This window comes from Salvelinus namaycush, chromosome 23 (assembly GCF_016432855.1).
Source record: "Salvelinus namaycush isolate Seneca chromosome 23, SaNama_1.0, whole genome shotgun sequence".
Taxonomy (NCBI): Eukaryota; Metazoa; Chordata; class Actinopteri; order Salmoniformes; family Salmonidae; genus Salvelinus; species Salvelinus namaycush.
The window spans coordinates 3,685,083-3,712,517 of record NC_052329.1 but is presented as its reverse complement, the minus strand read 5'-3'; the positions used below and the strand labels follow the sequence as shown (position 1 = coordinate 3,712,517).

At 42.4% G+C, this 27,435-nt stretch overlaps 1 protein-coding gene across 1 annotated transcript; it reads left to right on the top strand.

Moving 5' to 3' along the window:
* The first annotated feature begins 3,357 nt into the window (after positions 1-3,357).
* On the top strand, positions 3,358-7,624 carry LOC120018869 (extracellular calcium-sensing receptor-like). The gene is made up of 11 exons (XM_038962088.1): positions 3,358-3,587; positions 3,697-3,988; positions 4,254-4,496; positions 4,658-4,756; positions 4,925-5,240; positions 5,323-5,495; positions 5,650-5,880; positions 6,268-6,391; positions 6,486-6,679; positions 6,797-7,075; positions 7,196-7,624. The coding sequence occupies exons 1-11, from the start codon at positions 3,358-3,360 to the stop codon at positions 7,622-7,624; spliced, it is 2,610 nt and encodes an 869-aa protein (XP_038818016.1).
* The last annotated feature ends 19,811 nt before the right edge of the window (positions 7,625-27,435 follow it).

Here is a 27,435-nt window from a genome sequence, read left to right as displayed (position 1 = left end):
GTACAAAACATTTATGCATCATTGAAGGTCCCCCAAAACACAGTGGTCTCAATCATTGTATTCTAATATTAACCAAGGCCTTCATAAACACAACCAAATTATTATGTTTGCGATTGCGTATATTAAATATATTATCTACACTGTAGAATGTTACGGTTAGAATGACTGCTCATTAGCGTGAAGGGGGGTCCATCGAGGCCCAGCGGATCAAGGGTTAAGCGATATATTAGTGGCGACCACCTCTTCCAAGGCAACAGGAGACACCATACTTCTCTATATACTGAGCTAGAGGGAGGAATAATCATGTCTAAATCCATTTAGGATGGGGTGAAATGCTAGTGCCTGGAAATTCAATTTAAAGTTTGTTACGGATCCTACGTCTTTCCATCTTTAAGTTTTTTAAATTTGATCCTGGATCGCTTACCATACCATATGAATTTTGAAACCGCACATTTTATCCCTATCGACAGAAGGGGAAACATGGGAATCATTGAACTACAGAAATTCAGCCGTGGCAATATATTCATTTTGACAATAGATATTCACTTCTTCAGGATTGCTGGGTCCCCTGTGGGACGGTTGAGCTAATGTAGGCTGATGTGATTAGCATGAGGTTGTAAGTAACAAGAACATTTCCCAGGACATAGACATATCTGATATTGGCAGAAAGCTTAAATTCTTGTTAATCTAACTGCACTGTCCAATTTACAGCAGCTATTACAGTGCAATAATACCATTATATTGTTTGAGGAGAGTGCACAGTTTTGAACATGAAAAGTTATTGACAAACAAATTAGGCACATTTGGGCAGTCTTTATACCAAAATTTGAACAGAAATGCAATAGTTCATTGGATCAGTCTAAAACTTTGCACATACGCTGCTGCCATCTTGTGGCCAAAATCTAAATTGCACCTGGGCTGTAATAATACATTATGGCTTTTGTCTTGCATTTCAAAGATGATGGTACAAAAAAAATACAAAAACACGGTTGGTTTCTTCTTTGTATTATCTTTTACCAGATCCAATACGTTATATTCTCCTACATTCCTTTCACATTTCCACAAACTTCAAAGTGTTTCCATTCAAATGGTACCATGCATATCCTTGCTTCAGAGCCTGAGCTACAGGCAGCTAGATTTGGGTATATCATTTTAGGTGAAAATTGAAAGAAAGGGGCCAATCCTTAAGTTTTGTTTGGGGATGATGAAAAGGCATGATGAAAAAGCAGCCACTTTGTACAAATGGTTCTATAATCCTATTTTCTTAATTTTTGAAAATAGAGGTGTATATAATAATGCAAAATCGATTCAGGAGAACGTTTCAGGAAAAGTGTTTATGCCTGTTTGAGTAGAAAGTGTACCCGTTTGCATTTGGATGACATACTCACCAGGTATGAACGAGGTTGTAATCAGAGAGTATATGTTAGAGAGCTTTGGTTGCATGTGGATTGTAGTTGGTCATATTAGATTTGTCCTTCATGCCCAAAATGGCATTCATGTCTGTCCTAATAACAGATGGAATTCAGAAAAATTCTAGCTAAAAGCTGTTCAGAGAATCCAAAAAAACGTATGATTATATGAATTCGTAGAATTAACATTAATAATGAAAATGTTCTTTCCATTATGGATGCATTTTTAGGAAAGTGATTCTGCCTTCTTGGTCTTCGCCTTTGAGTTTGAGTTTCGTATGTAATATTATGGTTACACCTTCAGTTTTGTTTGGGGCTGATGAAAAAGCAGCCATTTTGTACAAATGGTTCCTCATTTTATGTGCTTCCTTACTGAGCAGGTATGTTTCTTGGAACACTACTATATCAACATGGTTTCTTGCCAGAATATCAAGACAACTTGAACGCTAGATAGGACAGTTTAGCCCTTTCAAATTCCAAGAGAGAATTGCTAGTATCGCAATTGTTATATTAATTAAATAATTGTTATTGTGTTGATAAGCTCATGGATGTGTAACAAAAAGCAGAACTAAGATGGAAACTCACACATTGGTCGTTTCCCATTAAAAAAAACTCCCTGTAAACCATTCTCCCCTCCCTCCGCTTCCCTGTCTCCCCTTCCCTAACCCCACCTCCCTAACCCCACCTCCCTAACCCCACCTCCCTAGCCCCACCACCCTATACCCCCCCTTCCCTAACCCCACCTCCCTAGCCCCACCTCCCTAGCCCCACCACCCTATACCCCCCATTCCCTAACACCACACCCCTAACCCCACCTCCCTAGCCCCACCTCCCTAGCCCCACCACCCTATACCCCCCCTTCCCTAACCCCACCTCCCTAGCCCCAACACCCTGGCCCCACCACCCTAGCCCCCCCTTCCCTAACCCCACCTCCCTAACCCCACATCCCTAGCCCCACCTCCCTAGCACCCCCTTCCCTACCCCACCTTCCTAACCCCACGATCTCTAGCCCCCGTTCCCTAGCCCCTCCTTGCCTAACCCCACCTCCCTAACCTTACATCATTGTGCAACATCATGGGTAAACTCTAGGCACCTTTCAGCTTGAAAAAGTGGATTTATACTGGTGTGGGGATTTAATAGGGGTGGCAAGTAGCCTAGTGGTTAGACCGTTTGACTAGTAACCGAAAGGTTGCAAGATTGAATCCCCGAGCTAACAAGGTAAATATCTGTCGTTCTGCACCTGAACAAGGCAGTTAACCCACTGTTCCTAGGCCGTCATTTAAAATAAGAATTTGTTCTTAACTGACTTGCCTAGTTAAATAAAGGTAAAATAAAAATAGTACAGTATGATGTAATATCTGTCTGAATGGATCCATCAGATGTTGTTGAAGAACAGATACTGTATCTCCTGTACTACACATTACCTTCAATAACATCACCCTCACAGGCTTCCTCCAATTACCCCCAATTACCTGCTCCCCAAGTTATCCTCCAATAACAAGTCCCAATTAACCCCCTCCTGCCCCTCCCTCCCTACAAGCACCCCCTGGTGGCCGTATGCTTGTTTTTTAGCCGGGGGCTCATTTCTCCCTATATCAGCAGCTCCCCTTCTCTCCTCTTCCTCTCCCTCTTTCACTCTCACACTGCAGGAGATGCCAGACTGACAGACACTCATCCTCTCTCTCTGTCTGTCTGTCTGTCTGTCTCACCAGGATAAGGTTTACTGTTGCCAGGTAGGGCAGAGGTAGAACAAGGTTTTGTGTGTCAATCGCTGTTTTTTCACTTCTGGTTACAGGTGTCTGTGTTGTATGGTGTGTCTCTTCATTGAAAGCACTTTTTGATCATGTCTTACTGTCTACAGAGTGTTCTGTCTGCAAGGTCTTGGTTTGGTCTCTCTCCAACAGGTGACGGAACTTTCCCAGTCTTCGGCCTTGTCTCTCTCCAGGTGATGAGCCTCTGGGGCTGGCTGTGGCTGCTCTACTGTCTCCATGTCCCTGGGTGTGTCTGGGGTCTGGATGGAGGTGGAGAGGGGGATTGTCGGCTGGAAGCTAAGCCCGTCTCCGGCAGTGTTTATCGGGCAGGAGATGTGGTCATTGGGGGCCTGTTCCCCATCCATGTGGAAGCCCCTCTGCCAGAGCAGGAGTTCAGGAGCATTAATGGAAATGCTACCTGTACAATGTATGCAGCTTGTGTGATAACAGCTTTTTGTCATTGTGTTTTCACCTAACAGTAATGTGTATTCAGTTACCTCCTATTTCTCTGTTTTATCCTTTCGTCCGTCTGTCAGTTTCAACCAGCGTGCTTACCGTTGGCTCCAGACTATGATCTTTGCTGTGGAGGAGATTAACCGTGACCCAGCCCTCCTGCCTAACCTCACCCTGGGGTTCCTGGCTTCTGACACATGTCGGTCAGAGGGCACCACCCTGGGGGCAGCCCTAGCCATGGTGACCGGCAAAGAGGCCTCAGTGGTGGGCACAGAGTGTGGCACAACCCCCGAGGTTCCCGTTATCATCGGGGATGCCCGCTCCTCAGCTTCCATGGTGGTGGCACAGACCCTCGGGCCGTTTGATTTACCCATGGTGAGGCAGGGGTTGGATTACAGGTTGGGATGAGATGATGCCTCTTTTCACATTACATTTCAATCTCTTTCTAGATTTCTCTCTCTAACGTTGACTTTCCTTCTTCCTCTGCTCTCTGCCTCTTACAAATTATAATTATCATTGACTCTCTCTCTCTCTCTCTCTCTCTCTCTGTGTGTTCTCTCTCGCTCTCTGTGTTCTTTCTCGCTCTCTGTGTTCTCTCTCGCTCTCTGTGTTCTCTCACTCTCTTTGGGTTCTCTCCCAGGTGAGTTACTTTGCCACTTGTGCATGTTTGAGTGACAACTGGAGGTATCCCTCGTTCTTCCGTACGGTACCCAGTGATGCCTTCCAGGCTCGGGGCATGGCCAAGCTGCTGCGTCTGCTGAAATGGGTGTGGGTGGGACTGGTGTCAGAGGATGGTGACTATGGCAAGTTTGGGGTTCAGCTGCTTCTCCAAGAGCTCCAGGGATCTGGGGTGTGTGTCGCCTACTCTGAGGTCCTCCCCAAGGTACGACCTCACTCTGATGATCTGACAATATACTCTCTCTTTTGCTCTATCTTTCTCTCTCTCTTTCACTCTGACTCCCCCTCTCTTCTAATCTAACATAAATGCTCTCTCTGATATTCTCTGACTCTATTCCCTTTCTCTCACTGATGGTACTCCCCAAGTTACCGTCTAAGAGAAAGATCAGGCACATTGCGGACACCATCAGAGGATCTACTGCCAGAGTGGTGGTGGCATTTGTAGGATTTGCAGGTCATTCAGGGGTGAGCAGTTACCGGTCAGAGTATTGTTAATGATTTGTAACACAGCTGTAGCAGTGTCCTTGTGTCTTACCATGTCTTGATGCCCTTTATAGACACAATCATTTCCTAATTGATAATTATGCATTTCAGCTTGACTATCTTGATCTTTTTAACAATTTCATTCTCCAGGCCCTGATGGAAGAGGTTGTCCGCCAGAACATTACAGATAAGCAGTGGATTGCCTCAGAGGCCTGGGTCACTTTCTCTACTATTGCCGCCCCAAAGAACCTGCCCTCTCTTGCCGGGACAATCGGTTTTGCCTTGAAGAAAGCTGATATTCCCGGCCTGGGGACTTTCCTAACACGCCTCCATCCAGACGGGGACTACCAGAAGTCCGACCCCTTCGTGTGGGAATTGTGGGAAGAGATGTTTGTGTGTTCTCTGGGGGTTGACCTCAGCGTGACACTGCTGTCCAGGCGACAGTGCACTGGGTCAGAGGTCATACGTGAGGGAGACTTTACACCTAAATCTCTGTTTTTTGTCCAGATTCCCAATGTTATCTCAGTAAAATGAAGTGTCAATCCTAGGTGAGGGGGAGAGCCTGTATGCTGACGTGTCTCAGCTGAGAGCCAGCTATAATGTGTACAAGGCTGTGTACGCCATCGCCTACGCCATACAGGATATGGTGGCCTGTCGACCAGGGGACGGAGTCTTTAATGGTGGACAGTGCCCTGATATCAGGAAGCTTCAGCCCAGCCAGGTGAGAATAACATGTTGATCTGTTTTCAAGTTAACAACACTAATGTTTCCAGTCAGGATACAGTGAAACACTTTGTAAGGTTTGAATACTAAAGAACAAAAGCCACAACTGGTTCTAACTCTTAATCCTGTTCCAATGCCCTTTTCTCTTTGAGATTGTTCATTATCTGAGGGGAGTGAACTTCAGTACTCCTGTGGGGGAATCTTTCCACTTCGACATGAATGGTGATCCGCCTGCCTCTTATGAGATCATCAACTGGCATGTGACCCCCGAGGGGACGGCAGAGTTTGTCCAGGTCGGACATTTTCTGTCCTCTGAGGGATCGGACGACCAGTTCCACATCGACATGGATAAAGTGGTGTGGGGTGGGGGCAGCGGAGATGAGGTGAGAACTGTTCAGGTTAGTGTGTGTGTGTGTGTGTGTGTGTGTGTGTGTGTGTGTGTGTGTGTGTGTGTGTGTGTGTGTGTGTGTGTGTGTGTGTGTGTGTGTGTGTGTGTGTGTGTGTGTGTGTGTGTGTGTGTGAGCTTTATTGAGTTAATCACCCTGAGGAAGACATACAGAAAAGAGAAAGCTGGAAAAATTACCAAATAAATAACAGTGGGACGAAATCTCAGACAGAAAGCTCTATCATCAACATAATACTGAAGGTGAGATATTTGTCTGGTCAAATTCCTGACAGTCCCCAGAGGGGCCCAGCGAGCCTGCCTGTGTGATAATGATGATAACATCAATGATGATGATGATGATAACTTCCTCTCCCCTCTCTGGTAGGTCCCTGTGTCTGTATGCAGTGCTGACTGTCCCCCTGGTACCAGGCATGCGGTACAGAAGGGGAAGCCTGTTTGCTGCTTTGACTGTCTGTCCTGCGCTGAGGGAGAGATCAGCAACACAACAGGTAGTCTATCTAGGGTTCTGATTACAACTCATATTTTGCCTCAATCCTGATTGGTCCTGATTTGGACTCCTCATTTTTCTTCCTTCTCTATCAGGGTCAGATCAGTGTATTAGGTGTCCAGAGCGGTTCTGGTCCAACCCTGATCGTACGGCCTGCATCCCCCAGCTGGTGGACTTCCTCTCCTACAGCGACACCATGGGCGTCATCCTGTCTGTCATCTCAGTTTCCGGGGCAACACTCACAGCCGGTGCCCTGGCCACCTTCCTCTACCACCGTCACACGGCCCTGGTGAGTTGAATCATATGATCATATATAGAGGTTCTGGACAGAGATGAGATTGTGTCATATAAGGATGTGATTTCTGACATCACTCAGTCTAATTTATCTTTCTCTGTCTCGTTCCAGGTGAAAGCCAACAACTCTGAGCTCAGCTTCCTGCTCCTGCTGTCACTCAAGCTCTGCTTCCTGTGTGCGCTGGTTTTCATTGGCCGGCCGAAGCCTTGGACGTGCATGCTGAGACACACCCTGTTTGGTATAAGCTTTGTTTTCTGCATCTCCTGTCTGCTCAGCAGGACTGTGGTGGTGCTGGTGGCCTTCAGGGCCACTCTGCCTGGAGAGAACCTGATGAGATACTTCAGCCCCACCCAGCAGAGGATGGGTATCTCACTCTGCACACTCATCCAGGTGAACATCTAGTTTTTACTATATTCTATTGGAATGTAATTGTTTCCTTCATTGAGCATATTATTTGTTATTATGGTGATCGTGCTTGGGTTTTCCTTCCACCTCTTTTCCCTTCCACAGGTGTTGATCTGTGTACTGTGGCTGGCCTTAGCTCCACCCCGACCTGCTGAGAGGGGGGACAGAGAGGGTCGGGGGCCGAGGGTCGTCCTGGAGTGTGAGGTGGGCTCTGTGGTTGGCTTCTCTCTGGTGCTGGGCTACATCGGCCTGCTGGCCTCCCTCTGTCTCCTCTTAGCCTTCCTGGCCAGGAAACTCCCAGACAACTTCAACGAGGCCAAGCTCATCACCTTCAGCATGCTGATCTTCTGTGCCGTGTGGATCTCCTTCATCCCTGCCTACGTCAGCTCTCCTGGGAAGTACACAGTAGCTGTAGAGATCTTTGCCATCCTGGCCTCCAGCTTTGGGCTGCTGTTCTGTCTGTTTGCTCCAAAGTGTTTCATCATCCTTCTGAGACCAGAGAGAAACACCAAGAAACACATGATGTCCAAATAGAAACCACCAAGAAACACATGATGTCCAATTAGAAACCACCAAGAAACACATTATGTCCAATTAGAAACCACCAAGAAACACATGATGTCCAATTAGAAACCACCAAGAAACACATGATGTCCAATTAGAATCCACCAAGAAACACATGATGACCAAATAGAAACCACCAAGAAACACATGATGTCCAATTAGAAACCACCAAGAAACACATGATGTCCAATTAGAAACCACCAAGAAACACATGATGTCCAATTAGAAACCACCAAGAGACACATGATGTCCAATTAGAAACCACCAAGAGACACATGATGTTCAAATAGAAACCACCAAGAAACACATGATGTCCAATTAGAAACCACCAAGAAACACATGATATCCAATTAGAAACCACCAAGAAACACATCCTGTCCAATTAGAAACCACCAAGAAACACATGATGACCAATTAGAAACCACCAAGAAACACATGATGACCAATTAGAAACCACCAAGAAACACATGATATCCAATTAGAAACCAACAAGAAACACATGATGACCAAATAGAAACCAACGAGAAACATATGATGGACAAATATTAACTTAAACATACTCATATCGTGATTTAGGGCTCGTTGATATTCATTTCAACAGGGGAATGTCAATTCTGTTTGGAAACATTCATTTCCTGCTATACCTTCACTTTATTACTTTGTTAATATTAGTATGTGTTCTTATAATGTGTCAGAATGAAACACGTCTATATGAACAATACCAATAAAGATTACGTAGTGTCTACTCATGCTGGAAGAGTTAGTATTGAGTCTGACAGTCTGACACCACTTACAGACCCCCTACATATGATTCCTTCGTCACCCAGTCAGTGTGTGCGTGTGTGTGTGTGCGTATGAGTGTGTGTATCCCTCATCGTATACCAAAATGAAAACAGAAACATTCCACTGTCTGCTTACCCACTGTGGTCCCCTCTCCACTCCCCATCACTCCCTCTTTATACCCAAGAAGACTCAAGGCTGTAATCGCTGCCAAAAGTGCTTCAACAAAGTACTGAGTTAAGGGCCTGAAAATTATGTAAATGTGATAGTTCAGTTTTTTTTTAATATAAATTTGCAAACATTTCTAAAAACCTCTTTTTGCTTTGTCATTGTGGGGTATTGTGTGTAGATTTACGAGGGGGGAAAACGATTTAGTCATTTTTAGAATAAGGCTGGAACCTAACAAAATTTGGAAAAAGTCAAGGGGTCTGAATAGTTTCCGAATGCACTGTATGTTCTCATATTTGGAGAGTTGCTGGATGGCATTGGAAACCCATGTATTTGTGACAGAAGATATTCAGCCTTTTGTGGAACAACATGAACTGCTTTGGAGGCACACAGTTGCAGGGAATGACAAACACATTTAATGTAGACCTTATTCGGATTGTGTTCTTGAAGTTTTGTCAGGACGGAACTGTTTTTGCCTCACATTGTGTTGCAGCCATCTGTGGCTAGACTGATGCAGTTTATTGTCATCAAGAAACTTGAACAAAGCATTGGCAAAGGTCAGTGAATCAGCAGCTGGAATGATTATTATTCCTCCAAATGTGCTTATGATTTGAAAGAGATTATTGCTGTGGTGTTTTGTCAGAACACCCAGCTGCTTCTCAGTCGTGACATCAGTACTTTCATCAGTAATCAATGAGTAAGACTCCCGATGTCCTTTATTGGTTCCTCATCAAATCACAAAATAGAATCAAATTTTATTTGTCCCATGCGTCGAATACAACCTTACAGTGAAATGCTTACTTATGAGGCCACAACCCAAAAAATATGGACAAGAATAAGAGATAAAAGTAACAAGTAATTAAAGAGCAGCAGTAAAACAGCAATAGCGAGACTATATACAGGGGATACCGAGACAGAGTCAATGTGCGGGAGCACCGGTTTGTTGAGGTAGTATGTACAGTACGTTTAGGTAGAGTTATCAAAGTGACTATGCACAGATGACAACAACAGAGAGTAGGAGCGGTGTAAAGATGGGGAATGGGTCGGGGGCCAACGCAAATAGTCTGGGTAGACATTTGATTAGATGTTCAGGAGTCTTATGGCTTGGAGGTAGAAGCTGTTTAGAAGCCTCTTGGACCTAGACTTGGCGCTCCAGTACCACTTGCCGTGCGGTAGCAAAGAGAACAGTCTGTGAAGAGGGTGGCTGGAGTCTTTGACAATTTTTAGGGCCTTCCTCTGACCCCGCCTGGTATAGAGCTCCTGGATGGCAGGAAGCTTCGCCCCAGTGATATACTGGGCCATTCGCACTACCTTCTGTAGTGCCTTGCGGTCGGAGGCCGAGCAGTTGCCATACCAGGCAGTGATGCAACCAGTCAGGATGCTCTCGATGGTAGGTTACCTTAGTGTTCTAAGGCGCAGGCGCTATGGTTGTCTGCTTAAAACATGTTGGTATTACAGACTCGGACAGGGGAAGGTTGAAAATGTCAGTGAAGATCAACGCATGCTCACAGTACACGTCCTGGTAATCCGCCTGGCCCTGCGGCCTTGTGAATGTTGACCTGTTTGAAGCTCTTACTCACATCGGCTGCTGAGAGCGTGATCACACAGTCTTCCGGAACAGCTGGTGCTCTCATGCATGTTTCAGTGTTATTTGCCTGGAAGTGAGCATAGAAGTAGTTTAGCTCATCTGATAGGCTCATGTCACTGGGCAGCTCTCGGCTTCCCTTTGTAGTCTGTAATGGTTTGAAAGCCCTGCCACATCCGACGAGCATCAGAGCCGGTGTAGTATGATTTGATCTTAGTCCTGTATTGATGCTCTGCAGGTTTGATGGTTCGTCGGGGGGCATAGCTGGATTTCTTGTAAGCTTCCGGGTTAGAGTCCTGCTCTTTGAAAGCGGCAGCTCTAGCCTTTAGTTCAGTGCGGATGCTGCCTGTTATCCATGTCTTCAGGTAGGGGTATGTACAGTATGTACGGTCACTGTAGGGATGACGTCATCGATGTACTTACTGATGAAGCCAATGACTTATGTGGTGTACTCCTCAATGCCATCGGAGGAATCCCGGAACGTAGTCCAGTCTATGCTAGCAAAACAGTCCTGTAGCTTTGCATCTGCTTCATCTGATCACTTTTTTATTGATCAAGTCACTGGTGCTTCCTGCTTTCATTTTTGCTTGTAAGCAGGAATTAGGAGGATAGAATTATGGTCAGATTTGCCAAATGGAGGGCGAGGGAGAGCTTTGTATGTGTCTCTGTGTGTGGATGTTACAGTTTTTAATGTCCCGTTGGTAGTTTAATCTTCCGCGTAGCTCGTCAATTTTATTCTCCAAAGATTGCACGTTTGCTAGCAGAATGGAGGGAAGTGGGGGTTTATTCGATCGCCTACGAATTCTCAGAAGGCAGTTCGCCCTTTGGCCCCTTTTTCTCTGCCTCCTCCTCACGCAAATCACGGGGATCTGGGCCTGTTCCCGAGGAAGCAGCATATCCTTCGCATCGGGCCCGTCAGAGTTGTGAAAGTAAAAAAAGGATTCCGCTAGTCCGTGGTGAGTAATCACAGTCCTGATGTCTAGAAGTTATTTTCAGTCATAAGAGACGGTTGAGGCAACATTATGTACAAAATAAGTTTTAAAAAAAGTTACATACAACGCAAATAAATAAACAAACAAAAACACACAATAGGTTGGGGACATGTAAAATGTCTGCCTTCCTCTCCGGTGACATCTTACTAACTCATGCACTGCAGGCCCTATAACTGCAAGTTTGGTGCATTTTTTTCCTGTGAATATTGATTCCGTTCTTTGCAATGTATTCAACAAAACATCCCAGGTGATCTACAGTTGCAATGCTGGAGTGGCATTGGATGCGTGTCCACCACATCCGCCAGTGTCACACTTCCGCATCTGCGGTGAAAGTTGGCAGAGCTAGAGTGGTGTTTGTCAGACCATGAGACATCCCGAAAATCGGTCTTCTCAGGTAAACATTCGGTTTGACCTAAAAAACTGTAACTTCTTGGAAAGAGGTGTCTCTCGGTGTTCTCCGTTTTGCTCTACAACCCCCCACACGTGCCAGGAGACAAGCCTGAAACCGGTACCGTCGACGTGCCAAATTCTGTTTCTTATCATTTATTTTTTGCCTGTCAATTTAGTTTTTTTTTATGAAAGTGTTATTCAATGCGTTTTCATGGGCTATAGTAGTAAAGGCCAAAATCCATGTTTTATCAAATACATTTGTTCTATATTTTTTTATAGCTAAAGGGTTCCTACATGTTTTTTATCAAATAGCTAAATGACCCATAGTATGACCATCTTAAAAACATGGAATGTCAGTTTAGAACCCCCCCACTCGATGCCTTAGATTCTGAAAAATTAACAGTGTTATTCCCATATGTAATTCTGGTGTCAAACGATGTCCTGGCATTTCTCTTGTGATTCTCCATTTGTGAATGAGAAATAAGATCTGGGTGGTGGGCTTGGATTTCTGATTTGCCTACAGGAAGCTTTTCTGTCATCTCCTGGGATGCTCTGAATTCATTGCATTATACCCTGTTCTCTTTCCCAGTCTTTGCTGTATTTTCGGCCATATTTTGCACATTTACCTGGTATTCTGACGGTAGAATTGTGTCTAGCCAGTAAGTGAGCGTATCCAATCGGTTCCTCTGTCCTCAACTCTGCTCCACAGCACATCTCTCTCTCTCTCTCTCTCTCTCTCTCCTTTGACTTCAACTTTCTGGCAAATGTTAGCTAGCTACATACCCAGAGAGAAAGAACATTGTTCGTTCCTCTCTTCACTTTCTCTGAAACTGATGGATGATTCATTCTCAGTTTCTCTCCCTTGCTGTGTTGGCTGTAGTGATTGGTAGGACTGGGGGCGTTAAGGAAACAAAGAAAAGAGGCAACAAATATTTTTGAAGGAGGAGTATGTAGCTAGCTAGTGTTGGTTGTTGAATCTCACATCACTTGTCACGACGTGCTGGTCTCCTCGCACTGTCATGACTCATCTGCCTGCATCAGCTGACATGCAACCCTGACATGCAACCCTGGTATGCAACCCTGACATGCAACCCTGACATGCAACCCTGGCATGCAACCCTGGCATGCAACCCTGGCATGCAACCCTGACATGCAACCCTGACATGCAACCCTGGCATGCAACCCTGGCATGCAACCCTGACATGCAACCCTGGCATGCAGTCACCAAAGAGCTACAGTATGTGTCTGCACTGTGGGATACAGGGAGAAAGACGTGCTCATTGGCTGTGCACTGCTGTCTTTTAGGGAGTCCATGTAATTTACCTGTGAACAATCAAGAGTGGAAAGAGTTGCAAGCATGAACGGTGCCTCTCAACTTGGGTTAGACCATATCATTGGTGAAAAAGCTTAATAGATAGCATGAGAATTTAGAACATGCTTAATAAATAGCACTGAGAATATAGAACATGCTTAATATGTAGCACTGAGAATTTACAACATGCTTAATATGTAGGACTGAGAATTTACAACATGCTTAATAAATAGCATGAGAATTTAGAACATGCTTAATAAATAGCACTGAGAATTTAGAACATGCTTCAAAGATAGCATGATAATATAGAACATGCTTAATGAATAACATGAGAATATAGAACATGCTTATTACAACTGCGACCTGGCCAAGATAAAGCAAAGCAGTGCGACACAATCAACAACACAGAGTTACACATGGAATGAACAAACGTACAGTCAATAACACAATAGAGAAGTCTATATATATATACACTGTGTGCAAACGAGGTAAGACTAGGGAGGAAAGGCAATAAATAGGCCGTAGTTGCGAAGTAATCACAATTTGGCAATTAAACACTGGAGTGACAGATGTGCAGAAGAGGAATGTGCATGTAGAGATACTGGGGTGCAAAGGAACAAAGAAAATAAATAACAATATGGGGATGAGGTAGTTGGATGGGCTATTTACAGATGGGCCATGTACAGATGCAAGTATCTAAGCTGCTCTGACAGCTGATGCTTAATACAGTTAGTGAGGGAGATATGAGTCTCCAGCTTCAGTGATTTTTGCAATTTGTTCCAGTCATTGGCAGCAGAGAACTTGAAGGAAAGGCGGCCAAAGGAGGAATTGGCTTTGGGGTGACCAGTGAAATATACCTGCTGGAGCACGTGCTACAGGTGGGTGCTGCTACGGTGACCGGTAATCTGAGATAAGGGGGGACTTTACCTAGCAAAGACTTGTAGATGACCTGGAGCCAGTGGGTTTGGCGACGAATATGAAGCGAGGGCCAGCCTACAAGAGCAAACAGGTCACAGTGGTGGGTAGTATATGGGGCTTTGGTGACAAAACGGATGGCACTGTGATAGACTGCATCCAATTTGCTGAGTAGAGTGTTGGAGGCTATTTTTAAAATGCCATCTCCGAAATCAAGGATCGGTAGGATAGTCAGTTTTTCGAGGGTATGTTTGGCAGAATGAGTGAAGGATGCTTTTTTTGGCGAAATAGGAAGCCAATTCTAGATTTAATTTTGGATTGGAGATGCTTAATGTGAGTCTGGATGGAGAGTTTACAGTCTAACCAGACACCAAGTTATTTGTAGTTGTCCACATATTCTAAGTCAGAACCGTCCAGAGTAGTGATGCTAGATGGGCGGGCAGGTGCGGGCAGCGATCGCTTGAAGAGCATGCATTTAGTTTTACTTGCATTTATAAGCAGTTGGAGGCCACGGAAGGAGAGTTGTATGTCATTGAAGCTCGTCTGGAGGTTAGTTAACCTCTCTTGGGCACGTGAGACGGTAGCGTCCCACCTCTTCAACAGCCAGTGAAACTGCTGGGCGCCAAATTCAAATACAGAAATACTCATTATAAAAATTCAGAAAACAAATCATGTTTTACATAGGTTTAAAGATTAACTGCTTGTGAATCCAACCACAGTGTCAGATTTAAAAAATGCTTTGCGGCGAAAGCATACCTTACAATTATTTGAGAACAAAGCCCACTAGACAAATCATTACAAACAGTAGCCAGCCAGGTAGAACAGTTAAACAATTTAGAAATAGAGATAAAATTAATCCCTTACCTTTGATGATGTTCATATGGTTGCACTCAGCAGACATTAATTTACTCAATAAATGTTATTTTTGTTCGATAAAGTCTCTTTATACCCAAAAACCTCCGTTTTGTTCGCGCGTTTTCTTCAGTAATCCACAGGCTCAAACGCAGTCAAAACAGGAAGACAAAAAAAAATCCAAATTGTATCCGAAAAGTTCATAGAAACATGTCAAACGATGTTTATATTCAAACCTCAGGTTGTTTTTAGCCTAAATAATCGATAATATTTCAACCGGACAATAACGTCGTCAATTTAAAAGGTAAACAAGAAACGTACTCTCTCGGTCTTGCGCAGGAAAATGCTCTGTGACACGGCAGGGTCCACTCATTCAGACTGCTCTTACTTCTTCATTTTTCAGAATACAAGCCTGAAACAATTTCTGAAGACTGTTGACATCTAGTGGAAGGCATAGAAACTGCATTTTGAGTCCTAAGTCAATGGATACTGTATTGGCATTGAATAGAAAACTACAAAACCCCCCAAAAAACTACCTCCTGAATGGATTTTTCTCAGGTTTTTGCCTGCCAAATCAGTTCTGTTATACTCACAGACACTATTTCAACAGTTTTGGAAACTTTGGAGTGTTTTCTATCCAAATCGACCAATTATATGTATATAATATATTCTGGGCCCGAGATGCAGGCAGTTTAATTTGGGCATGCATTTCAACCAAAATTCTGAATGCTGCCCCCTACCCTAGAGAAGTTAACACAGTGTCCAAAGATGGGCCAGAAGTATACAGAATGGTGTTGTCTGCGTGGAGGTTGATCAGAGAATCACCAGCAGCAAGAGCGACATCATTGATGTACACAGAGAAAATAGTCGGCCTGAGAATTTAACCCTGTTGCACTCCCATAGAGACTGCCAGAGGTACGGACAACAGGCCCTCCGATTTTACACACTGAACTCTGTCTGAGAAGTAGTTGGTGAACCAGGCGAGGCAGTCATTTGACAAACTGAGGCTGTTGAGTCTGCCGATAAGAATGTGGTGATTGACAGAGTCGAAAGCCTTGGCCAGGTCGATGAATATGGCTGCACAGCATTGTCTCTTATCGATGGCGGTTATGATATCGTTTAGGACCTTGAGCGTGGCTGAGGTGCACCCATGTCCAGCTCGGAAACCAGATTGCATAGCGGAGAAGGTACGTTGAGACTCGAAATTGTCTGTGATCTGTTTGTTGACTTGGCTTTCGAAGACCTTAGAAAGGCAGGGTAGGATAGATATAGGTCTGAAACGGTTTGGGTCTAGAGTGTCTCCCCCTTTGAAGAGGGGGATGACCACGGCAGCTTTTTCAAGTTGAAACAACTTCATCAGAAACAACTTCATCAGATGACAGTCTGATAACATATTTATTGTATAGCATATGTTTTGTTAGAAAAATGTGCATATTTCAGGTATAAATCATAGTTTACCATTGCAGCCACCATCACAACTCTCACCAAAGCGACTAGAATAACTACAGAGACCATCGTGTATTACCTAATTACTCATCATAAAACATTTCTTAAAAATACACAGCGTACAGCAAATGAAAGACACAGATCTTGTGAATCCAGCCAATATTTCAGATTTTCTCAGTGTTTTACAGCGAAAACACAATATAGCGTTATATTAGCTTACCACAATAGCAAACATCACAACAGCATTGATTCAAGCCAAAAATAGCGATAACGTTTAAACCACCAAAATATATTAATTTTTTCACTAACCTTCTCAGAATTCTTCAGATGACAGTCCTATAACATCATATTACACAATGCATATAGAGTTTGTTCGAAAATGTGCATATTTAGCGGCACAAATCGTGGTTATACAATGTGATTAGTGGCCAAAACTTCAAGCAATCTGTCCGGCGCCATCTTGGAGAGGCACCTAATCTAATCGAAAACTATTCATAAACTTGACTAAAAAATACAGATTGGACAGCAAATGAAAGATAAATGAGTTCTTAATGCAATCGCTGTGTTATATTTTTTAAATTAACGTTACTGCGCAATACAGCGTGCGCTAAAGCGAGACCGCACCGAAATTCATGGCGGAATTATTATTTGACATTTGTCAACATAAATACGAATTAACAGCATAAAGACTGCTTACTATTTGCTGAGCTTCCATCAGAATCTTGGGCAAGGTGTCCTTTCTCCAGAACAATCGTCTTTTGGTTGAAAGATGTCCTCTCCTCCTGTCGAAATAGCCGCTAACGTTAGCTATGTGCCGGAAAGGTGCCCAACTCCTGATAGCGCATCACAAAGAAATCCCAGAAAATCGCAATAAACTGATATAAACTGCTATAAGTCGGTTTAAATTAACTTTTACCGAACCTCAACCCCGTATCCGGGATCACCCCCCACCCCCCACACACTGATTAGCATAGCTAGCATAGCTTCACAAGTAGATAGTAGCATCTAAATATCATTAAATCACAAGTCCAAGACACCAGATGAAAGATACAGATCTTGTGAATAAAGCCACCATTTCAGATTTTTAAAATGTTTTACAGGGAAGACAAAATATGTAAATCTATTAGCTAACCACGTTAGCAAAAGACACCACTATTCTAACTCCATCAGTTTCTTACTCCTTCAGGTGCTATCACCAATTCGGCTCAACTAAGATATTGATAGCCAATAACCTATAAAAAAAACCATCAGATGACAGTCTGATAACATATTCATGGTATAGGATAGTTTTTGTTAGAAAAAAGTGCATATTTCAGGTAGAAATCACAGTTTACAATTGCACCGACCATCACAAATCGACTAGAATTACTAGATAGAGCAACGTGTATGACCAATTTACTCATCATAAAACATTTCATAAAAATAGACAAAGCATAGCAATGGAAAGACCCAGTTCTTGTGATTTCAGACCATATTTCAGATTTTCTAAGCGTTTTTCAGCGAAAACACAATAAATCGATAAGTTAGCATACTACATGTGCAAACGTTACCAGAGCATCGATTCCAGCCAAAGAGCGCTATAACGTCAACATCGCCAAAAGATATTAATTTTTTCACTAACCTTCTCAGAATTCTTCCGATGACACTCCTGTAACATCATTTTACAACATACATATACAGTTTGTTCGAAAAGGTGCATATTTAGCCATACAAAACCGTGGTTACACAATAAAAATACTAGGAAATCAAGCCTCAATATGTCTGACGTCATCTATCAGAGTGATCTAGTTTAATTGAAAGCTAATCATATACTTGACTAAAAAATACAGGGTTGACAGGAATCGAAAGACAAATTAGTTCTTAATGCAACCGCTGATTTACATTTGTAAAATTATCCTTACTTTTCAATACAGGGTTCGCCAAGTGAAGCTACACCAAACAAAATGGCGAAATATGCGTTTAAAATATTTCGACAGAACAACAATTTATCATATTAAATATTGCTTACTATGAGCTGTTCTTCCATCATATTCTTGGGCAATGTATCCTTTCTATGTTATAAACGTCTTTTGGTCGATAGATGTCCTCTGTCCTTCGAAATATCCACTAACGATCGAACGGGACCTCAAAACGTGTCCAAAGTTTCAGAGTGCACAACAAAGAAATTCCTCAAAATCGCACTAAACGGATATAATTTCCTATAAAACGGTTTAAATTAACTACCTTATGATGTTTCTAAGTCCTATATCGAATTAAATTACAGACGGATACATTTCAAGTTGATAACCGAGCCTGTGAAAATGGCGTCCGGAGGTCCCTTCCTGCGTAAGGGCGAGCGTCGAAAGGGGGGCTACTCTCACTCCTTGGTCTTTTATAACCTCTGAGAGCTACGGAGAAGGCCCATTCCACTTCTCATTGGTTACTGACATCCAGGGGAAGGCGGGTGCAGTTCGTGTCGTTCCATAGGATAGACAGAGACCTTAAAAACTGATCTGAAACCAGAGCTTCGCTCTCAGACCTTTCACTGTCTGTCATGGATTTCGCTGTAGAAAGAGTTCTGGGTCACCCACAGACATCATTCCAACTTTGTATGAAACTAGAAAGTGTTTTCTTTCCAATAGAATTAATAATATGCATATTGTACGAGCAAGAATTGAGTACTAGGCAGTTTAATTTGGAGACGACAAAATGCTAATTCGGAACAGCACCCCCTGTAGTCGCAAGAAGTTAACTACCTTATGATGTCTTTAACCTGTTTGGGCTGCATCCCGACGTCGGTACACTTATGACAACATCCAGCTCAAGTGCAGGGCGCGAAATTCAAAATATATTTTTTTTAAATATTTAACTTTCACACATTAACAAGTCCAATACAGCATATGAAAGGTACACATCTTGTGAATCCAGCCAACATGTCCGATTTTTTTAATGTTTTACAGGGAAGACACAATATGTAAATCTATTAGCTAACCACGTTAGCAAAAGACACCACTTTTTTACTCCACCAGTTTTTTACTCCATCAGTAGCTATCACAAATTCGACCAAATAAAGATATAAATAGCCACTAACCAAGAAACAACTTCATCAGATGACAGTCTGATAACATATTTATTGTATAGCATATGTTTTGTTCGAAAAATTTGCATATTTCAGGTATAAATCATAGTTTACATTTCAGCTACAATCAGAAATTGCACCGAAAGCAGCCATAATATTTACAGACACCAACGTCAAATACCTAATTACTCATCATAAAACATTTCTGAAAAATACATAGTGTACAGCAATTGAAAGACAGGCATCTTGTGATTCCAGACAATATTTCCGATTTATTAAATGTTTTACAGCGAAAACAAAATGTAGCGTTATATTAGCGTAGCCACAATAGCCAGAAACACTTGGGCGCCGACGACCAGTTCACATGCACGACAGATATTAGAAATAGCATCATAAAATGTTTCTTACTTTTGGTGATCTTCCATCAGAATGTTGGACAAGGTGTCCTTTGTCCAGAACAGTCGTTGTTTGGATCTGGAACGGCAAATTTCCCTCTTCATTTAGCATGGGCACTTGCCAAGTGGCACGGATCTCTCCAACGTCAACAAAGTCAGAGAACGGAACACGGCAAAACTCCCGAAAAAATTTCAATAATCTGATTAAACTATATTGAAAAAACATACTTTACGATGATATGGTCACATGTATCAAATAAAATCAGAGCCGGAGATAGTAGTCATCCATAACGGCAGCTAAACAGAAGGCAATCCCACTGTCCACCTGGCGCTGCCAAGAGTACCGGAAATGAGGGACACGTCATACAAAGAGCTTGTATTCAAATTCAGATCAAGATAAACACGAAATTTCTTCTCTCACAGCCTCTTGACATCCAGAGGAAGGTCTATGAAGTGCACGTAGACTCTTATGTATCATGCCCATGTATAGGCAGGAAGTTGAACAGAGCATCGATTTCAGACATTCCACTTCCTGGTCAGGAAATGTGCTGCATAATGAGTTCTGTTTCACTCAGAGAAATAATTCAAACGGTTTTAAAAACTAGAGAGTGTTTTCTATCCAATAGTAATAATAATATGCATATTGTACGAGCAAGAATTGAGTACGAGGCCGTTTGAAATGGGCATCTTTTATCTGGCTACTCAATACTGCCCCTTGCAGCCATAAGAAGTTAACCTCTAACACCTCCCAAACCCGGATCCGGGAGCACCCCCATCAGTACAAAAGCTACTAGCATAGCCTAGCATAGCGTCACAAGTAAATACTAGCATCTAAATATCATTAAATCACAAGTCCAAGACACCAGATGAAAGATACACATCTTGTGAATCCAGATATCATTTCTGATTTTTAAAATGTTTTACAGGGAAGACACAATATGTAAATCTATTAGCTAACCACGTTAGCAAAAGACACCACTTTTTTTACTCCACCATTTTTTTACTCCATCAGTAGCTATCACAAATTCAACCAAATAAAGATATAAATAGCCACTAACCAAGAAACAACTTCATCAGATGACAGTCTGATAACATATTTATTGTATAGCATATGTTTTGTTAGAAAAATGTGCATATTTCAGGTATAAATCATAGTTTACCATTGCAGCCACCATCACAACTCTCACCAAAGCGACTAGAATAACTACAGAGAGCAACGTGTATTACCTAATTACTCATCATAAAACATTTCTTAAAAATACACAGCGTACAGCAATTGAAAGACACAGATCTTGTGAATCCAGACAATATTTCAGATTTTCTAAGTGTTTTACAGCGAAAACACAATATAGCGTTATATTAGCATACCACAATAGCAAACATCACAACCGCATTGATTCAAGCCAAACAAAGCGATTACGTATAAACCACCAAAAGATATTAATTTTTTCACTAACCTTCTCAGAATTCTTCAGATGACAGTCCTATAACATCATATTACACAATGCATATAGAGTTTGTTCGAAAATGTGCATATTTAGCGCCACAAATCGTGGTTATACAATGAGAAAAGTAGCAAAGCTGCCCAGAAAATGTCAGGAGAAATCTTTGAAGAGGCACCTATTCTAATCAGTAACTATTCCAAAACTTGACTAAAAAATACAGGTTGGACAGCAATTGAAAGACAAATTAGTTCTTAATGCAATCGCTGGGTTACATTTTTAAAATTAACGTTACTTCAAGCATACAGCGTGCGCTAAAGCGAGACCGCACCATAATTCATGGCGGAATTATTATCTGACATTTGTCAACATAAATACGAATTAACAGCATAAAGACTGCTTACTATTAGTTGAGCTTCCATCAGAATCTTGGGCAAGGTGTCCTTTCTCCAGAACAATCGTCTTTGGGTTGAAAGATGTCCTCTTGTCCGGTCGAAATAGTCGCTAATGTTAGCCGCCAACTGGAGAGGTGTCCAACTCGTGAAAGCGCATGACAAAGAAATCCCAGAAAATCGCAATAAACTGCTATAAACTGCTAAGTCGGTTTAAATTAACTACCTTATGATGTCTTTAACAACTATAACGAATAAAAACATGACCGGAGATATAGAACTGCTAAAACGAAAGCTTTGCAGGAGGCCATTGCGATGTCCCTGCTGCGCCAGGCGCCCCGTTGAAAAGGACGGTACTTCCGTTCCACGGTCTTATATAGGGCCCCAGATTGCGCAATCCACTCCATTCAAATTCTCCCCGCTTACTGACATCTAGAGGAAGGCGTATGCAGTGCATGTAGCCCGATGGCTTACATGGGGACTTATAAACTGACCTCAGAACAGGGACCTCGATTTCTGAAATCTCACTCCCTGACAGGAAATGTGCTGCAGAATGAGTTCTGTTTCACTCAGAGAAATAATTCAAACGGTTTTAGAAACTAAAGAGTGTTTTCTATCCAATAGTAATAATAATATGCATATTGTACGAGCAAGAATTGAGTACGAGGCAGTTTAATTTGGGAACAAATTTTTACAAAGTCGAAATGGCGCCCCCCTAGTGTCAAGAGGTTAACCTCTTGAGCCTATGGGGGGTGCTATTTCGACTTTGGAAAAATGAGTTCCCAATTTAACTGCCTCGTACTCAATTCTTGCTCGTACAATATGCATATTATTATTACTATTGGATAGAAAACACTCTCTAGTTTCTAAAACCGTTTGAATTATGTCTCTGAGTGAAACAGGACTCATTCTGCAGCACATTTCCTGTCAGGGAGTGAGATTTCTGAAATCGAGGTCCCTGTTCTGGGGTCAGTTTATAAGTCCCTATGTACGCTGTGGGGCTACAAACACTGCATACGCCTTCCTCTAGATGTCAGTAAGTGGTGAGAATTTGAATGGAGTGGATTGCGCAATCTGGGACCTTATATAAGACCGTGGAGCGGAAGTACCGTCCTTTTCAACGGTGCGCCTGGCGCAGTAGGGACATCAGAGTGGCCTCCTGCCAAGCTTTCGTTTTGCCAGTTCTATATCTCCGGTCATGTTTTTATTCGTTATAGTTGTTAAAGACATCATAAGGTAGTTAATTTAAACCGACTTATAGCAATTTATATCAGTTTATTGCGATTTTCTGGCATTTCTTTGTGACGCGCTTTCAAGAGTTGGACACCTTTCCGGCACATGCCGAACGTTAGCGGCTATTTCGACAGGACAAGAGGACATCTTTCAACCAAAAGACGATTGTTCAGGACAAAGGACACCTTTCCCAAGATTCTGATGGGAGTTCATCAAAAAGTAAGAACTATTTATGCTGATAAATCGTTGTTCTGTTGAAAAATGTTAAATGCATAAGCCGCCATTAATTTCAGTGTAGCCTTGCTTTAGCGCACGCTGTATTGCGCAATAACGTTAATTTTAAAAATGTAACAAAGCGATTGCATTAAGAACTAATTTGTCTTTCATTTGCTGTCCACCCTGTATTTTTTAGTCAAGTTTATGATTATTTATTGATTAGAATAGGTGCCTCTCCAAGATGGCGCCCGACATTTTCTGGGCAGCTTGGCAACTTTTCTCATTGTATAACCACGATTTGTGCCGTTAAATAGCACATTTTCGAACAAACTCTATATGCATTGTGTAATATGATGTTACAGGACTGTCATCTGAAGAATTCTGAGAAGGTTAGTGAAAAAATTAATATCTTTTGGTGGTGAATACGTTATCGCTATGTTTGGCTGGAATCAATGCTGTTGTGTGGTTTGCTATTGTGGTAAGCTAATATAACGCTATATTGTGTTTTCGCTGTAAAACACTTAGAAAATCTGAAATATTGTCTGGATTCACAAGATCTGTGTCTTTCAATTGCTGTACGCTGTGTATTTTTAAGAAATGTTTTATGATGAGTAATTAGGTAATACACGTTGCTCTCTGTAGTTATTCTAGTCGCTTTGGGGAGAGTTGTGATGGTGGCTGAAATGGTAAACTATGATTTATACCTGAAATATGCACATTTTTCTAACAAAACATATGCTATACAATAAATATGTTATCAGACTGTCATCTGATGAAGTTGTTTCTTGGTTAGTGGCTATTTATATCTTTATTTGGTCGAATTTGTGATAGCTACTGATGCAGTAAAAAAATGGTGGAGTAAGAAAAGTGGTGTCTTTTGCTAACGTGGTTAGCTAATAGATTTACATATTGTGTCTTCCCTGTAAAACATTTTAAAAATCAGAAATGATGGCTGGATTCACAAGAAGTGTATCTTTCATCTGGTGTCTTGGACTTGTGATTTAATGATATTTAGATGCTAGTATTTACTTGTGACGCTATGCTAGGCTATGCTAGTCAGCTTTTTTACTGGTGGGGGTGCTCCCGGATCCGGGTTTGGGAGGAACTAGAAGTTAACTTCTTGAGCCTATGGGGGCGCCATTTCGACTTTGTTAAAATGAGTTCCCAAATTAAACTGCCTCGTACTCAATTCTTGCTCGTACAATATGCATATTATTATTACTATTGGATAGAAAACACTCTCTAGTTTCTAAAACCGTTTGAATTATTTCTCTGAGTGAAACAGAACTCATTCTGCAGCACATTTCCTGTCAGGGAGTGAGATTTCAGAAATCGAGGTCCCTGTTCTGAGGCCAGTTTATAAGTCCCCATGTAAGCCATCGGGCTACATGCACTGCATACGTCTTCCTCTAGATGTCAGTAAGCGGGGAGAATTTGAATGGAGTGGATTGCGCAATCTGGGGCCCTTTATAAGACCGTGGAACGGAAGTACCGTCCTTTTCAACGGTGCGCCTGACGCATGAAGACATCACAATGGCGTCCTGCAAACGCTTTCGTTTTAGTAGTTCTATATCTCCGGTCATGTTTTTATTCGTTATAGGTGTTAAATTGTTTAACTTGGGTCAAATATTCAGGGTAGCCTTCCACAAGCTTCCCACAATCAGTTGGCTGAATTTTGGCCCATTCCTCCTGACAGAGCTGGTGTAATTGAGTCAGTTTTGCAGTCCTCCTTGCTCGCACACGCTTTTTCAGTTTCTATAGGATTGAGGTCAGGGCTTTGAGATGGCAACTCCAATACCTTGACTTTGTTGTCCTTAAGCCATTTTGCCACAACTTTGGAAGTATGCTTGGTGTCATTGTCCATTTGGAAGACCCATTTGTGACCAAGCTTTAACTTCCTGACTGATGTCTTGAGATGTTGCTTCAATATATCCAGGTAATTTCCCTTCCTCATGAAGCCATCTATTAGGTGAAGTGCACCAGGCCCTCCTGCAGCAAAGCACCCCCACAACATGATGCTGCCACCCCCGTGCTTCACGGCTGGGATGGTGTTCTTCGGCTTGCAAGCGTCCCCCTTTTTCCTCCAAACATAACGATGGTCATTATGGCCAAACAGTTCTATTTTTGTTTTGACATTTCTCAAAAAAGTATGATCTTTATGGCGGTTTTGGAGCAGTGGCTTCTTCCTTGCTGAGCAGCCTTTCAGGTTATGTCCATATAAGACTCGTTTTACTGTGGATATAGATACTTTTTTACCTGTTTCCTCCAAGCATCTTCACAAGGTCCTTTGCATTTGCTCTGGGATTGATTTGCACTTTTCTCACCAAAGTACGTTCATCTCTAGGAGACAGAACGCGTCTCCTTCCTGAGCGGTATGACGGCTGCGTGGTCCCATGGTGTTTATACTTGCGTACTATTGTTTGTACAGATGAATGTGGTACCTTCAGGCATTTGGAAATTGCTCCCAAGGATGAACCAGACTTGTGGAGGTCTACAATTTTTTTTGAACATGCTTAATATGTAGCACTGAGAATTTAGAACATGCTTAATAAATAGCACTGAGAATTTAGAACATGCTTAATAAATAGCACTGAGAATTTAGAACATGCTTAATAAATAGCACTGAGAATTTAGAACATGCTTAATAAATAGCACTGAGAATTTAGAACATGCTTAATAAATAGCACTGAGAATTTAGAACATGCTTAATAAATAGCACTGAGAATTTAGAACATGCTTAATAAATAGCACTGAGAATTTAGAACATGCTTAATAAATAGCACTGAGAATTTAGAACATGCTTAATAAATAGCACTGAGAATTTAGAACATGCTTAATAAATAGCACTGAGAATTTAGAACATGCTTAATATGTAGCACTGAGAATTTAGAACATGCTTAATATGTAGCACTGAGAATTTAGAACATGCTTAATATATAGCACTGAGAGTTTAGAACATGCTTAATAAATAGCACTGAGAATTTAGAACATGCTTCATATGTAGCACTGAGGATTTAGAACATGCTTTATAGATAATGATAATTAATGATAATTTAGAACATGCTTTATAGATAATGATAATTAATGATAATTTAAAACATGCGTAAGGGTAGCACACATGAGATGTCACACTTCAATGATTGAACACATTACTTGTGAATAGGATGGCACAGGAAATGTATTTCAAAACATGTGAACACAGCAAATGTGAGAGGAAAAAGGAAGCTCTTTGTCACTAGGACACACACACACAAACACACATACACATTCTGTACACACACTAATACCGACGTCGTCAGCACAATTAAAGTGATTAACATCATTGTCACAGCCACTCTTTAATTACATGCAATTATATCCCACAACAACCTGCTGTCAATGGTACAGCTCAGAGAACACAAGGTATAGAGGAAGAAAATCTCTCTCTAGTTTTTCTTTCTTTCTTCTCTCTTTCTTCCCTCCCTCCCTCCCTCCCTCCCTCCCTCCCTCCCTCCCTCCCTCCCTCCCTCATCTCTCTCTCTCTCCATCTCTCTTTCTTCTCTCCCTCCCTCCATCTCTCTTTCTTCTCTCCCTCCCTCCCTCCCTCCCTCCCTCCCTCCCTCCCTCCCTCCCTCCCTCCCTCCCTCCCTCCCTCCCTCCCTCCCTCCCTCCCTCCCTCCCTCATCTCTCTCTGTCTCTCTGTCTGTCTGTCTTTCTTTCTTTCTTTCTTTCTTTCTTTCTTTCTTTCTTTCTTTCTTTCTTTCTTTCTTTCTTTCTTTCTTTCTTTCTTTCTCTCTCTCTCTCTCTCTCTCTCTCTCTCTCTCTCTCTCTCTCTCTCTCTCTCTCTCTCTCTCTCTCTCTCTCTCTTTCTCTGTCTCTCTCTTTCTCTGTCTCTCTCTCTCTCTCTCTCTCTCTCTCTCTCTCTCTCTCTCTTTCTCTGTCTCTCTCTCTCTCTCTCTCTCTCACTCTCTACCCATCTCGACAATCCATTTAGCCACAATTATTAAAATAATTTATAGTACAGTATGATGTAATATCTGTCTGAATGGATCCATCAGATGTTGTTGAAGAACAGATACTGTATCTCCTGTACTACACATTACCTTCAATAACATCAACCTCACAGGCTTCCTCCAATTACCCCCAATTACCTGCTCCCCAAGTTATCCTCCAATAACAAGTCCCCAATTAACCCCCTCCTGCCCCTCCCTCCCTACAAGCACCCCCTGGTGGCCGTATGCTTGTTTTTTAGCCGGGGGCTCATTTCTCCCTATATCAGCAGCTCCCCTTCTCTCCTCTTCCTCTCCCTCTTTCACTCTCACACTGCAGGAGATGCCAGACTGACAGACACTCATCCTCTCTCTCTCTGTCTGTCTGTCTGCCTCACCAGGATAAAGTTTGCTGTTGCCAGGTAGGGCAGAGGTAGAACAAGGTTTTGTGTGTCTACCACTGTTTTTTCATGTCTGGTTACAGGTGTCTGTGTTGTATGGTGTGTCTCTTCATTGAAAGCCCTTTTTGATCATGTCTTTCTGTCTACAGAGTGTTCTGTCTGCAAGGTCTTGGTTTGGTCTCTCTCCAACAGGTGACGGAACTCTCCCAGTCTTCGGCCTTGTCTCTCTCCAGGTG